The sequence below is a fragment of the Mytilus trossulus genome, chromosome 14, assembly GCF_036588685.1.
Source record: "Mytilus trossulus isolate FHL-02 chromosome 14, PNRI_Mtr1.1.1.hap1, whole genome shotgun sequence".
In the NCBI taxonomy this organism is placed as follows: domain Eukaryota; kingdom Metazoa; phylum Mollusca; class Bivalvia; order Mytilida; family Mytilidae; genus Mytilus; species Mytilus trossulus.
Window position 1 is genome coordinate 72450631 of NC_086386.1, and position 15718 is coordinate 72466348.

Below are 15718 nucleotides of genomic sequence, written 5' to 3' on the forward strand. Positions count from 1 at the left end.
AATGCCTGATTAATGCATATACACTGAGGAATATTTAATATTTACAACACAGAATAATAAACTACCAATTCTATACATTGCATATTTAGATTCTTGTGACTTTAAGAGTGATATTATTTGCAACATGAAAAAAAGATTTTCAAAACCAAAAACAATGATTTATTTAAAAACACGTCATATAAAGGATTTCAGAACGAGTCTGCACTTTGTAAGTATTATTTTTTTACAGTTTCAATATTGTTGTTTTTTTAAATTGAGTAGTTATTTTTTTCGTCTTCTTTATCTTATACCAGAAAAAGTTTTTAAAAATTTCATAGATACTAACAGACATTCAAACTGGTATTAAAGCACTATATTAATGCAGTGTATTTTGATATATTTCTCCTCCATAAGTATATTATACATAATATAAATGGTGCACATATATATGTAATACTTGTGTGTTATTATGCATTGTAAAAATCCATATATTATTTATAAAATTACATTCAAAATGTCAGTTACTGATTTTTAATCACCCTTTCAACTAATCCCCATTTTTTTCACAAAGATTTATTAATGTAAATTTTATACATCATCTCAGACAGCAAAACAATTTGTGTAAAAGTTGGACGTGCTTAATTTCCATTTACATCCTGATAAAAATCTTTTAAAGATTTTAAGCAGATTCTTAAGTTTGCAGATCCATACACACGAAAGCACTTAAATATGACTAGAAAAATAGAAATAAAAACATCAGATCTTTTTTTATTAATATCAGCTGTTTATGTAATTTGATGAGTTTCTAAGTTCAGACTAAATCAAAATAAAAGTAATATTTCATATTTAGATGAACTGTCAATTTTTCATTGTCAAATTGGTTATAAATTAATCATACCTCTTAACATAACGAAATTTTTCTACCATCTTTTTTATGATTAATTGCATTGTAAAAGTCCACTATATTCCACTATAATTTTTTTCCCTGATTGAACCCTATTTTTTCATTAATCATGTGTACATATCCCAATTTTTACTCTTAATTGGTTTAACCATAAAACTGAACTATGTCATGTTCAAGCATTTTGTATGTCAACAATTTCAATTCTTTTCAACCCCCCCCCCCCCCCCCCCAAAAAAAAAATCAAAGATTTCAGACTTTTTTTCCAAAGTTCTCAAAGGAGCAAGAAGCCTGTTCATCTTGTTAACATTTGAAACAACAGCTCACTTTACAAAAGTTTCGTATCTGACAAACTTTATCATATGCTAGATTGTCTATAAAACAATATCAAATATTTTTGTTAAAAATCCAATACACAATTGTCATGCTATAAATAAGTCATATATCTTGACAACAAAGATGTGATTCAATTCAGTATTTATAATATTGACCTTTTCAAAAGGTCACTGAATAATTAGAACATTCAAGTACAAATGTTATAAAAACAACATGATAATAGCACTAAACTTGCATATCTACGATATAATGCACAATTTGTTTTAACCCTGATCACAACTGCAGTGGATATTCCTACATAAAGTTGATGCTTTTGTCCTTGACCTCACTGAGGTCATCATAACACAGCTGGCATATAACCTTTTCCTTGGAATTAAAAGAGTTATTTCCCTTCTGTATACTTGGTCCTGCCTTTAAAACAGATTATTCTCCTTGTCAAGGTCAGTATAAAACTGTTACAGTTGATCCCGACCTCATACAAAAGATTATTCCACTGGTAAAGGTCAGTATAAAACTGTTACAGTTGATCCTGACCTCATCTCCTGGTAAAGGTCAGTACAAAACAATTACAGTTGATGCCGTCCTCATACAACAGATTCTTCTCCATCTTCATCAAAATCATAATCATAATAATCACAATCATCATAACTATTATATCCACTGTGGTGTTGTTGATTCAGGGAGGTTGAGGTAAATCGGACCTTTTTTGAAATCTGAAATGTAGATCATATTTTTTACAGAATATTGTAAAACATTGCAGTAATTTCAATCTTACAAAAATGAGATGATACAGAATGATGCGTGAAGCACATCCTATAATAAGCACAGCTAAAGTTTTAATCTGCTAAGTCTTAGATGCATTATTTTTTTATTAGTTGTTAGTGGCTTTGAACTAGCTGTCAGATAACTGTGAGTACTCTCAGATCTGTTCATTGTGTCTTTTTGTGTCGGGATGTATAAGTACTGGCCACGTCCACTTGTATTTTTTGTCTATCTGATGAGTTAAGCCTTTTTCAACTGATTTTTATAGTTCGTTCTTATGTTGTACTGTTGTACCACTGTCCCAGGTTAGGGGAGGGATTTAATCCGCTAACATGTTTAACCCCACCACATGTGCCTGTCCAAAGTCAGGAGCCTGTAATTCAGTGGTTGTCGTTTGTTTATGTGTTACATATTTGTTTTTCGTTCACTTTTTTACATAAATAAGGCAGTTAGTTTTCTCGTTTGAATTGTTTTACATCGTCTTATCGGAGCCTTATAGCTGACTTTGCTGAATTCCGTACAGTTACCTATAGTTCTTAATGTTTGTGTCATTTTGGTCTTTTGTTGATAGTTGTCTCATTGGCAATAATACCACATCTTCTTTTTATATTCACAAGATTTAACAGGGAAGATTTGTCATATTTTACAAAAATTTAAATACAAAGGTCATGTTTTTCATAAAAAATAATAATAAACAGCTAACTACAAAAAATAAAGAACAAAAAGAGGTTCTAGTTGTGATAAAAAATATTTGATACTTGAACAACACCTTATCTAGATTGGTTTTAACACTTGCATGACAGTGCCACAAGTGGAGCAGGATCTGCATACCCTTCATGATGCTAATTCTATAATTTTTTTGTCTTTTTTTTTACACATTTTTTTTTATCCAAGGTAGTGTATGTGTGTCTAGGAATTTTACTTTTTAAAAAGACATTGTAATAATTTCTGAATAAACAGATCATAATTCTAAAATTAGACATGAATATTTCTAAAAACTACAATAAAATAAAATCCTAGTCTATAAAATACAACATTGATGTTCAGCTTTTACCTAGTTTTCATCATCACAATGCTAGCATGAAAAAACATGTTTACTTTTATATGTCACTGAGGAGTTGCATTGGCTGATAAAAAAGTTATAAGAACAAAACTAAAACAGACATAACAGAGTGTTTTCAGATCATTGTCAGCATAGGCATTAACATGGGATCATCATCTTTATTTTCATCAAATTGAAGCAAAGAAGTATGGAAAGTTAAGGATCAAAATGCTCCTTTAAAATTATTTTCATACTTTTTCTGAAATTTTGAGTTAAATGAATTTACTTCTTCATAATATTTGGCTAACTTATATTTTTGTATGCAAAGGAACTTGCTAGTTGCCAAAATAAAGATACATTTGTAATTATAAAATTTGACTGGAAAATTCTAACATTTGGATTAGATTGTGGAGGAAGTTAATAACCTTAATGCATCATTAAAACAATTTTAACATCTATGTTTTAATCCTATCATAATCTTTCTACGGTTAAAAAATATATTAAAAGTGACAGCTAAGCACTGTGTTAACTAAGTAACTAAAATGGCTATGGAGGTACAATTTCTTTTAAATTTTTTAACGATAGACCTAAATGATGAAACAATCAACTAAAAACTCATGAATAAAAATACACTGCAAAATTTCTACTTGTTTCATTATCAATACCTCCTTGCTACTTTCTTTGCATTTTTCTTTATTTGAATTGAGTAAATAATTTATATTTATCATCCCAAGGCCGTAACTAGGCTTCTTATTTTAGTGAGGCAAAGTTATTGAGCCGAGCGAAGCGAGGCGAAAAATTTTTTGGGAGGTATGAAATGAATGGTGCAAAATCCTGCATTCTAGGCATTTTTAGAGAGTTTGATAATGTTTTGAATTCGGACATTTTTTATATAAATTTTTCATATTTTAAGACTTTTACTTACACCAAATTTTTAACAACTTTATTTAAATTTATATGTAAGATAATCCTCCAAATATCACTGATTTGAGTCTGCTGCCAGAACATAAAACAAACATCGATTCAGTAGAGTTTACCAAATATTTCTATAGCCGGTTCAGTCAAATCGTTTTAGAATCATAGTTTGGTCTGCTGATATCCTTATCGCGATGAACATGGAACATGGCAAGACCGCAAAATCTCTTGCCACTCATGCATGCTCTTTTCCAAGTTTTGAGTCGTTTCAGGACAGTCTATGTTTCTAAAGGTAGCACATTATCATCAACACAATGATCAATGTCTTCTTCCAATTCCTTCTCCATTAGCAATTGGGTAGCAGCATCGGTAGTAACAGTTCTGTTTGCAAAAGGGAATTAAGCTTTCCTGTAAGCACCATCAGACAGGCACAGTTACAAAATATTAAACTCGGTTTTATGCGGACAAAGAGTAGACAAACTAGGAATAGAATGAGATAAGATACATGTATATGTATAATGATTTTTGTATATGATATGCATGGGTTCAGGGGAATTGAAATGGAGTTTTTGACGTTTACATGTAGGTTCGTAATTTCAAATCATTTCTGGAAATAGTAGGTGATATTTTAGTTCCAGAATCTATAAATTTAGGGGTTAGGGTTTTGGGTGTCCGATTCCGAAACCCAGAATATAAAGAAACGAAATTCCCTAGTCTTGAATAAGTAAAGAAAAAATCCTGTGTTAAAGGTTCTACCATTCCTCAATAATATCAAATTGGAATATAGGATATTCTTTCATTTTTTAAGGTTAAAGAAACATGGATAAAAACTTATCCATGCATGTTTCATATTATTTATATTTTATTTATCTGTAAAGAGAAAGATTAAAGTTCATGAAAAGAATACGCAGACAGGACTGTCCCCTTGCGATACCCAGTACTTGATTTGTCAAATGATTGGTGAAACGGAAAAATGAATACGTAGACATGACTGCCCCCTTCCGAAGACCAGTACTTGATTTGTCAGTCTACTTATCGTTTTTGATTGTTCTAATGAAGTTGTAGGCAATACTCAGACTTTGTTTATAAAACACTAGTTTACTAGAAGTATTCCTTCTTTACCTTCAGTGTCGCTTTTTAGTTTTTTCTGCAAGAGCCTGTTTTTAAGTAGAGATCCATGATGATTATCGTTCACAAGCACTTGTCTCAGAATCAGTGTTATCGTTACTAGGTTAATGTAATCGAAAAACATCACCCTTTAGAGATGCTGAGTTATATCCAGGGAGAATAGTTTAAAAGGAATGGTGACAATTTAAAGAAATTAAGGTTGAGACAGAACAACAAATGACTATTATGTTTATATATGTATAAAAAAAATAATCAGTGTCGAAATTTTAGTGAGGCAATTGCCTCACTTGCCTCAAGGGTAGTTACGGCCTTGTCATCCTTCCCTACGCCTATATCACCCTGCTCTGTCGCTCAGTAATTCTCGTATCAAGACTTCAAAACGAGACTAGGCATTATCAGCGACGTCACAATGTGAGAGGAGACATTATCAAGCTTACTTTCGTCAAGCGTAAAACTGTCTTAGGGAGAGGAACAAAGACCATTAATAGAACAATAACAGATAATCAGGTTTTTTACATATAGATATCGTAAAATATCAGCCACTCGACACAATGTGAAACTTTTTAGCTTTACGCTCACTCGCCAAAAAGGTTCACATTGTGGCTAGTGGCTGAAATTTTACGATATCAATGTGTATAAAACCTGATTATCTATACAAATTTGGTCATTTATCCAGTGTTCTGTGATCTACATTAAAATATTGATAATATGAGAAATCATCATCAATTTGACACAAAAAAATAGAAATATTGGCAACAAATTTATAAACAAACATATCTCCATGACAACCAACACTAACCTGTTCATTTCTTTGACTACCTATATCATCTACAGTGTCACCTAGAAAACAAAGATATATACATTTAGATTTTATTCAGATTGAAACATATGACTCTGTAAGATCTAGAGTCGGAAGAAAAATCTCAAATAATACTAATATTGTTTATATCTCAATTTCAAATGTTAAATTACTCTAGGAAGAAAGACAAGGATGCATAAAAAAGTGCAAAACTCTGTTTAAAATACAAATAAAACAAATGCATAAACATTCCAAAATAACAAACAAATCATAAAGGCATATTTTGTAAATTAAACAAATGATGCATGTATACATTGAAGCTTTATCATGCACTAGCTTTCAATTATTAAAGAATACAAATACTTATGAAAAGAAAAAATCATATAAAAAAATATATATAATAAATGATCAAATGCTACTCTAACTTTGGAAAAAAAGAATAGAAAATGGGAAATATACTAAATTCTAAGGGAATTGGAATCACTATTTTATTCCATACACCTTATCCTTGTTTGTCAGCCATTACTAGACATCACAAAAGTTCCCATACAATTTTGAAGTTATAATAGAAAATATCTGACGCAACAATGGAAAAGTGATTGTTGTATGAAGTCAAAAGTTCAAGCAGAACAGATTTCCAAATAGCGACAAGGTGTATTTGTAACTTTAACATTTTTTGGTTCTTGCTGTTCTGTTCAAGCGAGCGCCTGTTTATTAAGACTTTGTAATAAAAATTAGTCCAGGAATATTTCACATGACATTTATGAACAATTATAGATTATCTACATTTTTTTTTTAATGAGAATGTTTTTCAGTTATAATCTCTTTGACAAAAGGGTGTCCTCAGATGAGATCTAGTACAGAAGCATCCTGGAGTTTGATAAACCATTGATAATCTATTTATTATGGGTTCCTCCAATGTCATTATTGTAGGCTCATAATGTCATACATTTTCTTAAAACTCGACTGAGAGTAACCCTTATACCTTCAGTAGCTATAACAAATTATCACCAAAAACAAATCAAAGCAAAATTTGTGAAAATAACGTTCAATGTTTATTATAGTATGAAATATGTACCATAAACAGGTGCAAATTATCAGCAATAGTGTCAGTTAGTACATTAATTTGGCATATAAGAAAGTGTTGGTGTATCATAATATTATATGTGCATCATTTGTTTGCTATATTAGTACTGTGCAAGATTGAAAATTTCGTTCCTGCACTATGTCTTAACTCTGACATGAACCCAGTGCCTCTGATCATAAAACTTAACTCTGTACTCAAAAGTACAAAATTTGAGCTCCAAAATTTTTATAAACAAAATCCAGTATTTTTCTTGGTCTATTTCAAAGTCTCAGTACAAAAATCATGTTTAAAAAAAAAATTATGACTGCAAGGCTAGGATTAAATCTCTGCTAAAAGCATATGTATTAAATATTTAGTAAATAGCTCTGCTATAGAAGTTCTTGGTTAGTAATCTTAATCTGATTAAAGAAAGTCATGACCTTTAACCTTAACAAAAATTTGAACCTCTGATTGGGAGATATATCAAAAGTATATGTTGTGACTTATTATAATCAGATTAATACAGTTGTTTTTAGTATGAGCATGTGTTTATTCCACAGCAGACCAAAGAGTGTGTGACCAACCTCTTTGAAGCGTTGAAACAATATCTGCGAGCATATTTTCCTGTGTACAAAAAGTAAATAATGAAATATATTGTCTATTGTTAAACAGCTTTATACATCATGTACATAAGAATGAACAAATCCATATGTAGTCTTGTGCTGCCTATAATGTTACCTCTACAAACTCTTTTTTAAAACATGAACCAACTCTGAGCTCTATTGTTTGACCAGTCATTTTCAAAAACCAAAATATAGTTAAGTAAAGAGTAAAAGCCATTTTCTTAAGACTGGAATATATTCTAGGATATCCAAACCAACAGAACATATGAATTTTAGAAGAAAATTTAAAGTGCCTATTCAAAATTATGTTCATCATGTTCATACTTATCCTTTTTATTAAGAGTCTGTGCATGATGAACAAAATATTCTTAGTAAAATATATAAAAATAAGAAGATATGATTGCTCATGAGACAGCTCTCCACCAGAGAAATACATTTCAATTCCTGGTTTATTTATACCCATAAAACACATGAAAATTCAATTAAATCTACACTTTCACTTAAATGGTTCTTCTAATATTACAATCCAATTAGTAAATAACGTTTCCTGTATTGTACATAGAAACAATTCTATGAATATAATATTTTCTATGTTATGTATTCATGCTTTACATTTTATTGTCATGCCTCATTCAACATAGACCATGAACAACAGACACACATGGCATTCCATATATATATACTCTATATATACTATTGCACTTTCCCAAATCTTATTTCCATAAATATGAATTCAGTGGCTAAACAAAAGCATTTAAGCAAGTTGTTGCCCTTGCTCATTTATCTGTTCCTATAAATGCAATTAACAAGTGACAATGTACGTACTTTCAATTTGGGCAACATAGTTGTTTTCATTTTGATTCAATTAGTAACTATGCTTTTTTAACACATTTTGAGACAGGAATTTTGAGTACTTCCTATAAAAATAAATAAACTTTACTATATATTTCCTCATTCTAATCCGATTCCACACAATTATCCCAAACTAATTAATAAATTATTAAAATATGTGCCTAAAATACAATAACATACACTAGCAAATATATTTTGAACTGAAAAACCTTTTTTTGAATTGAAACAATAAGATATTCCAATGGCATTTAAGCTTGTCAAGGGACACAACTCTTAAACAATAAGTACTTTTGTAGAAGCTTTGTTTATAAATTTATCCAAAGCATCTGATTAACAATGACTGTTTTAATTCTGTTACACATGAATGCATTAACAGCATGATCTCCATTAACCAGGAGGCACTTTTAAAGACCTCAACCACCAATGAAAAAAACCCTTTTTTTACTTATTATTTTACAAATATTTTTGGTAAAATCCAAACAGTGACAGTAACTTCCCATGAATTTAAAATTGTAAAGCCCATAATAAATAATATCACCTTGTGTCCTCCTCAAAATGTCTGTTTCAGCTTAAATTATATTTACTAGTGGTTGGTGATAACATGTATATAAGCTGCTAGCGTTTAGAAACGTGTTAGTTTCGTGTATGAAGTTGTATACCTATTACACAGCCGACTCATAAGAATCGGCATTTATTGTGCCGGAATGTGATCTACGATGATTTGAATGGGGTTTACGGTGATGATGAGAAGAACTCCTATGTGATCTGGCTGAAACTAAATACCACATTACTAAATTAAAACAATAGGAACAGAAGTTTGGGAATAAAATAAATAGAGCGGACACACTAAATTGTTTACTAGTAATGATTTAATTTTGTGTTGAAAGGTTTGGGGTCATAGCAGGTATCACAAATGTTGCAGGCAAAACAATAAAAAAAGTATAAAAATAATAAACTTAAAAGAATGGAATTTGCAGATACAGAGGTAAGACACTTATTTTGTCGTCTGGATTAAGAAAAATAAAAATAAAATGATTTATAGACATTTGTTATGGACTAGCTGATTTCATGGATTTTTAGTAAAAAGCAAATTTATTAACTAGTCAATTAAAACCTAGATTTTATAATTTCAGATGCACAATGACCCTAGGTTGCATAAAAAAAATCCTTACAAATATTTTGTCTTAAAACATGTAAAGAAAGAAATACAAGTTTAATTTTCAAATTATTGATGAACCATTTTAGTAATACTTCATTACAGGAAAAACTAACATTAATAATTATGAAGTTCATTTTCTTATACATTGTACAATTAGGATTTCGATAATTTGGAATCTGGGAACAATATTTTATTTACAGTATCAACACCCTTACAATAAATATAAATTACTTCCCTTTTAAATGAAAGCTACTGAACTTGAAGACAGGAAATATATAAGTTTATATGTATTTAGTAATATAAAAATAAATGTAAAAATTAAAATTAAAGCTTAAATTGTTCAACAAAATTTTGCATTATGATAAAAAATATATAATACAAATTTATATATAGATATAGACATAGACATTGTTTATTTAATTTTTCATGGCTGTTCAGCTTTATACAAATTTTTGAACTGAACTTGGAACTCTGAACCTTTGAGCATTGATTAACCCTATTCTCACCTTGTTTATATGATGGTGATAATGGTGATGGAGCAATCTCCTCAGCTGGTGTGGCCGGTGTTATGGTGACAGGTGGGGGAGATAACTGTGGAAGAACCTGTTTTAATGACAATGTAATTAAAGATATACCTTATTATATATGTCATCTTTTTTAAAATGATGTGTGCAAATAAAAAATCTTTTAAGGATGCATATACATTCTCACTTATGGTGTTTATTTTGCAGAGATGTGCTGTATTTCAGAATTTGCCAATTCAAATAATTGGTTTGACAGCTTTAATGTAATCTTTCTTACAAACCATTAAATTGATCTTCCAATGCCTTATAGATCTGCTTCTACAAGATGAGTTTCTAATGAATAGTGAAGTTTTTTCAATGTAGATGTAATAAAAAGTGAATGAAAAAAATCCTGCAATAATGTAACAGTTTTCTAAAGGTTTAAATAAGTTCTATGTTCTAGAAGATTTCAGCATGCTCTTTTAAAGCAGATTTAGTCAATCACAATTCTGTAAACATGCAAGCAAACAGGCGTATTCAAGACAATCACATTATAAATAGCAGTCATTAATCAAGAGCTAATATGTTATTAAGAGTATTTGCATGCTACAAATATGAACATTTAAAAATTTCTTTGTTTTTCAAAAGTTAAATCATTGATTTCATGATCAGCAATCATAACAGATGATTGCATTGTTTAAATTAGCTTAGATCTAACAACCATTAGCATGGTGTTTTTATCTTTATAAAATGTATAAGGACAATTATCAGATTTTTATGTCATAGGATTACTACTCTACAGATTTTGACAGCAATAGACAACTCCATGAGCTCCTTCCAAACCAGAAAACTTGAACCAATATTATTATTTCCAACTTACAATAAATTTTGTAATTTTACAATGCTGGAAAAAACACACAAGCACTAAAAAGTACCAACATGGGATTCTTTATCTTTATTTGAAGAATTTACGACTGAAGTCAATCAGATCAAATAATAAAATAACTATGTGAAAAAAAAAATTCTTATCAAATTGTCATCTCAAATTTGTCCTTCTAAAGTACTATACCTTCAAACCCGAGTGTAGTACCTCCACTACCAGTGACGGGAAGACACCAACTTTCCCGTTTATTTCTCCCTCCCAATAGCCATCATCCACACCGTTATCATCTTTACGTAGAACTTTTATTATCATTCCTTCATTAAATGATAATTCCTCGTCAGATAAACCTGAATAGTCATACAAGGCTCTGGCCCAAATTCCATCTGTACAAAAAATAGAATGAATAATTTCAATCTTATATGATTATGTTCAATTATCATTTTACCGCGTGTTTTACACTGTAACCAAAGTGGGAAAAACATTTGTGCTATTTTTTATACTAACTACTTTCATTGTCAATAGGTTTTATGGATTCATTTATATTTGTGGGTAACAGTTTACTTTGGTAAAAAAAACCTGCATGTTATTGTATATTTCAATGATTTGTTTTGTTTAATGTCTGCATTTTTAAATTCATGGTTTCCCTATATCATGGAAATCCAGAAAAATTGGTATTTAAATTCTACAGGTACATTGACCTCAAAGTACTTCATACCAAGTAAATCGGCTAAATCTAGCAACATAGCAAAGGGGAAACAACTCACTAGAGTTGTGATAACAAAATTAATGGAATCTAAAAAATAATCACTCTTTCCAAGACATCAAAACAATGGAATTTATGCTCAATGTCAAGGAATAGAAAAAGTATTAATTTGACTGGAATTCATTTTTTATTTTTTTTTATAAATTTTGATTGTGAAAAGTACATTTAATGACAATTTAAAATTGTGAGTTACTTCCCTTTGGTCAGAAAATATGTTTTCTTTACAAGTTTTTAACTTGGTGAAATTTCCCTATGTGACAAACAGTATTGATGAATGTAGAATTCAACGTTTCAGTTGATTGTGGATTCATTTTTTTTTGTGGTTGATTGAAAATTTGCTAATTCAAAGAAATGCGTAGTTTCATCATTTTTTTTCTCTATCAAAGTAAAATTTTGTAGGTCATCCAGAATCAAAATTGTAGTATCAAATAAATACAGATGTGTGTGTTACAAATCTACAGTTTTTCATATGACAAGACCAATACAATATTCCAAATTAAAATGAATATATCTCCAATTACAGTAGGGGTGATTACCTCCCCTGTTCTGAATCATATCCCCTGTAAAAGGAGGGCAAAGAGCATACCTGACAGATCAGGATTATCTACTGGCATTGTATTGGTTGTCATCTGTACCTCCATGTCACTAGAGGAATATGATGTCACTTCCTGTCTCATTGGATCTATTGACGAGGTGGGCGACACTACCTCAGTCTGTGGAGGTGATTGCCCATGAAAGTCAGACTGAGTCACAGGATGAAACTCAATATTTTCATTGTCTCCAAAAAATTCTACATAATTCTCTGGAATGTAACCTTCACGACCTTCATGATTTCGACCTTTGACCCAGCCATCACCTTCACCACTACTGATTATTTCTAATTGTTCATTTTCCACCATGTCAAGTTCATCTCCATTACTGGCCTGCAAAAAGCAATAAGGCATATACATCACTATAAATAAATCAAGTTTTTTTTGTCAAATATTACTTCCCTTATTTAAAGGGATTATTCTTGACTGACTAAGTACACTTATAGAGGACATTTGAAGCCTGCCTCTGGGTGTGATATTTTCTCGCTGTGTTAAAGACCCATTTGGCGCCTTGGACTGTTTTTATTTTTTATTTTTTTTTGTGCCTTTTAACACATTCCCCATTTCCATTCATTAATATCATGTTAAATCATAACTTGCTTCAATGTTTAGGCAATTAATAGCTTGCCATAAGGCTCACCTATTGAAAATCACATCCTTGCCCTTAGATTTATGGTTACTTTTTCGTTCCCTGACCAAGGTAACAAAGACTTCATTATCTCAAAACTTCCTTTAAGTGTCCTTCCACTTTAACATACCAAGTCAAAACTTTAAATAAGTTTACCTGAAAATCATAAATAGCACGACATCTCTTTGGCACAGGATATGCATGTTCAGAACTTCCATGTGAGAGGTAACTATCGTCATATTTTGTAGCTTCAAATGTGTCATCAATGAAATCATCATCATCATCATATTTTGTATACGTTTGTTCTATTTCATTGCTCATCTGAAAAGAAAAGTATTCAGATATGAATTTCTCAAGAACAAAAATATACTGCAATTATTTCTTCCTCAGTAATTCTTATTAGTTTTACTTAAATTAAATTTTAAATTACATACAATTTTCTATTTGTATTTGTTTGTTTTAGTTCATATAAATTAATTCAACTAGATTATTTATGCTTTAATTCATATTCTGAAGCCCCTTCAAATGGCTAATCTTTTCTTAATTTTTTTTAATTTATCTGACCTCTTTACAGACAAAAAAGAATTAAAGCACTGTGGAATCATTTATTTTTGTAGATGCCATTTTAGAATGAGGAAAAATTAATGTTAGCAGGTTATTTGATTTCAGGGATTTGCCAAAGTTTGCATCCAGTCCTTATCACTCAAACTTACCTTTCCTGTACTATCACTCCTAACAGACACTTGACTAGAACTTCTGGACATTGCATCTTCTTCTACCCGCAAACTTTCAGCCTGAGCACTGGCTAACCATTCATCAACATTTACTGTAAAGAAAACAATTAAAATATGATTTAAACAGCTTGATCAAAAGCAAGATTTTTTTTTAATTTTTGACTCAATAAGTTAATGCATGTACATGTAACTGTGAACAGATCATATGCATTGATGTTTTTCCTTCAAAATTGTTACATACATGTAATTTTGTGTAAAATGAGCTCTCATTAACAAATTCAGATCATATATATATAGACCTTGACATATTATGCAGACACCTGTCTGTTATTGATGACTGGTGCCATCAAGAGGTATTTTGTCAATTTTCTGTGTTGGATTAAAGTCACAATATTGATTATTCCATATCTCCTTTCCTCCATATTGAATTGCACATTCCAAACCATTGTTAGCTGTTGGTGTTTGATCTAACATTTTAATTCAATATTTTTTTACCAACATAAATCTTTCTCCAAAGAAATAAATATATCATGAAATTCATATCTCAAACTAACCTCCAGAATCTCGGAGCATTTCTATCCTGGCCTCAGCCTTATCTTTGGCAGTCTACAATGGAACAAAGGGAGAATATTACATTAAAACAAGAAGGAGGATGCTATCAAGTATGGTTAAAAAAAGTTACAGTTTGTTCTTTTGTTTTGTTGCACAACTGTCCCAGGTTTGGGGTGGGGGGTTTGGCACCAACAAACATGTTTAAAACAGACATTTCTTTCTGTATGTGCCTGTTCTAAGTCAGGAGCCTGTAATCCAGGGATGTAATTTGTTGCTGTTTATCATATTTGTTTTAATCTATTGTATTCAGCATGAATTGTATAAAGTTGTTAGTTTTCAATTTGGCATTTGAATTGTTTGACATTTGCCATTTCTGGATATTTGTGGGAAGTGTTTTGCTCATTGTTGAAGGCCATATGGTACCGTATAGTTGCTAACCTCCACACCATTTGGCCTCAAATGGAGAATTGTTTCCTTACCACATCACCTAGTTTTAAATTTAAGTTTTCATAACTTGATTAATGTTTATCAGCCTAAAGACTCAAGTCATTAATCTTGTGAAGTTGTCAATGTTATTTTTAATTCCCCTCTATTCACAAATTATAAATTTATTTCACACAGTTTTAATATATTTCATTGAAAGGGGGATATAATAAGATTCATTTATGGCCCTGGAATTTCAAAATAGCAAATTATGAATTCATTTATTTTCGTCTGTTCTAATTTTCGTGGATTTAGACAATATTGTATTTCTTGTGCATGTTTGATTTATAGTTTTACTAAAGTCCTCATATACTTCTATAGAAAGTGTGTACTTCGTTGAATATTTAGATTCATAATTAACCATTTACCAGGAAATCTATCTAAATTGGTGTCTGATGGATGTTAATGAAACCGCAGTATAAAGAAGAAGCAAGCATTCCATAATAATAGTACATGTAAATGACAAATGAACATATAATTTGTAAATATTGGTACAGAGAGGTCACTAGTAGTGTCAGAATTACATCATAAACATGTCAAAATTGAGGTATTTGTCTTAAAATGGTTACTTCACACATAGTTCTTGGACAAAATAAATATAAGCCCTTTGAAATTGAAAATAAAAAAGTTTTGATTCATATCTACTTGTTTATCGCTATATTATTGAAAGCATAATCTTTAATTATAATTTTAAACAAGAATGTGTCCCAAGAACACTGATGTTCAGTGGACGGTGAAAATGGGATAAAATCTCTAATTTGGCATTAAAATTAGAAAGATCATATCATAGGGAACACGTCTACTAAGTTTTAAGTTGATTGAACTTCAACTTCATCAAAAACTACCTCTACCAAAAACTTTAACCTGAAGCGTGACAGACAAATGGACGAATGGATGCACAGACCAGAAAACATAATGCCCATAAAAGGGGCATACAAATATAGGCTGTGTGTCACTGCTGTATTTTACAATATGAATATGCAGACAAACTGACAATCCACTTATCAGGATGTATTTGCA

General features: G+C 30.5%; 1 protein-coding gene across 6 annotated transcripts in view; it reads right to left on the reverse strand.

Annotated features, from left to right (window-relative positions):
• Nucleotides 1-1154: 1154 nt before the first annotated feature.
• Nucleotides 1155-15718, reverse strand: part of LOC134697347 (F-BAR and double SH3 domains protein 2-like) — a 48377-nt gene continuing 33813 nt past the window's right edge. The window contains exons 13-22 of one of the 6 annotated variants that reach the window (XR_010103105.1): nucleotides 14218-14269; nucleotides 13643-13755; nucleotides 13086-13250; nucleotides 12298-12634; nucleotides 11135-11331; nucleotides 10069-10165; nucleotides 9063-9178; nucleotides 7513-7552; nucleotides 5863-5903; nucleotides 1765-1929 (exon numbers count right to left, since the gene is read on the reverse strand). Coding sequence is in view for 5 of the 6 variants with exons in the window: in XM_063559558.1 (XP_063415628.1) it covers nucleotides 1801-1929; nucleotides 5863-5903; nucleotides 10069-10165; nucleotides 11135-11331; nucleotides 12298-12634; nucleotides 13086-13250; nucleotides 13643-13755; nucleotides 14218-14269 (1131 nt within the window). In the remaining variant the exon portion in view is untranslated. Of the gene's footprint in view, nucleotides 1930-5862; nucleotides 5904-7512; nucleotides 7553-9062; nucleotides 9179-10068; nucleotides 10166-11134; nucleotides 11332-12297; nucleotides 12635-13085; nucleotides 13251-13642; nucleotides 13756-14217; nucleotides 14270-15718 lie in introns of all 6 variants that reach the window. The other 5 variants (XM_063559561.1, XM_063559560.1, XM_063559559.1 and 2 more) reach the window with 5 other exon arrangements.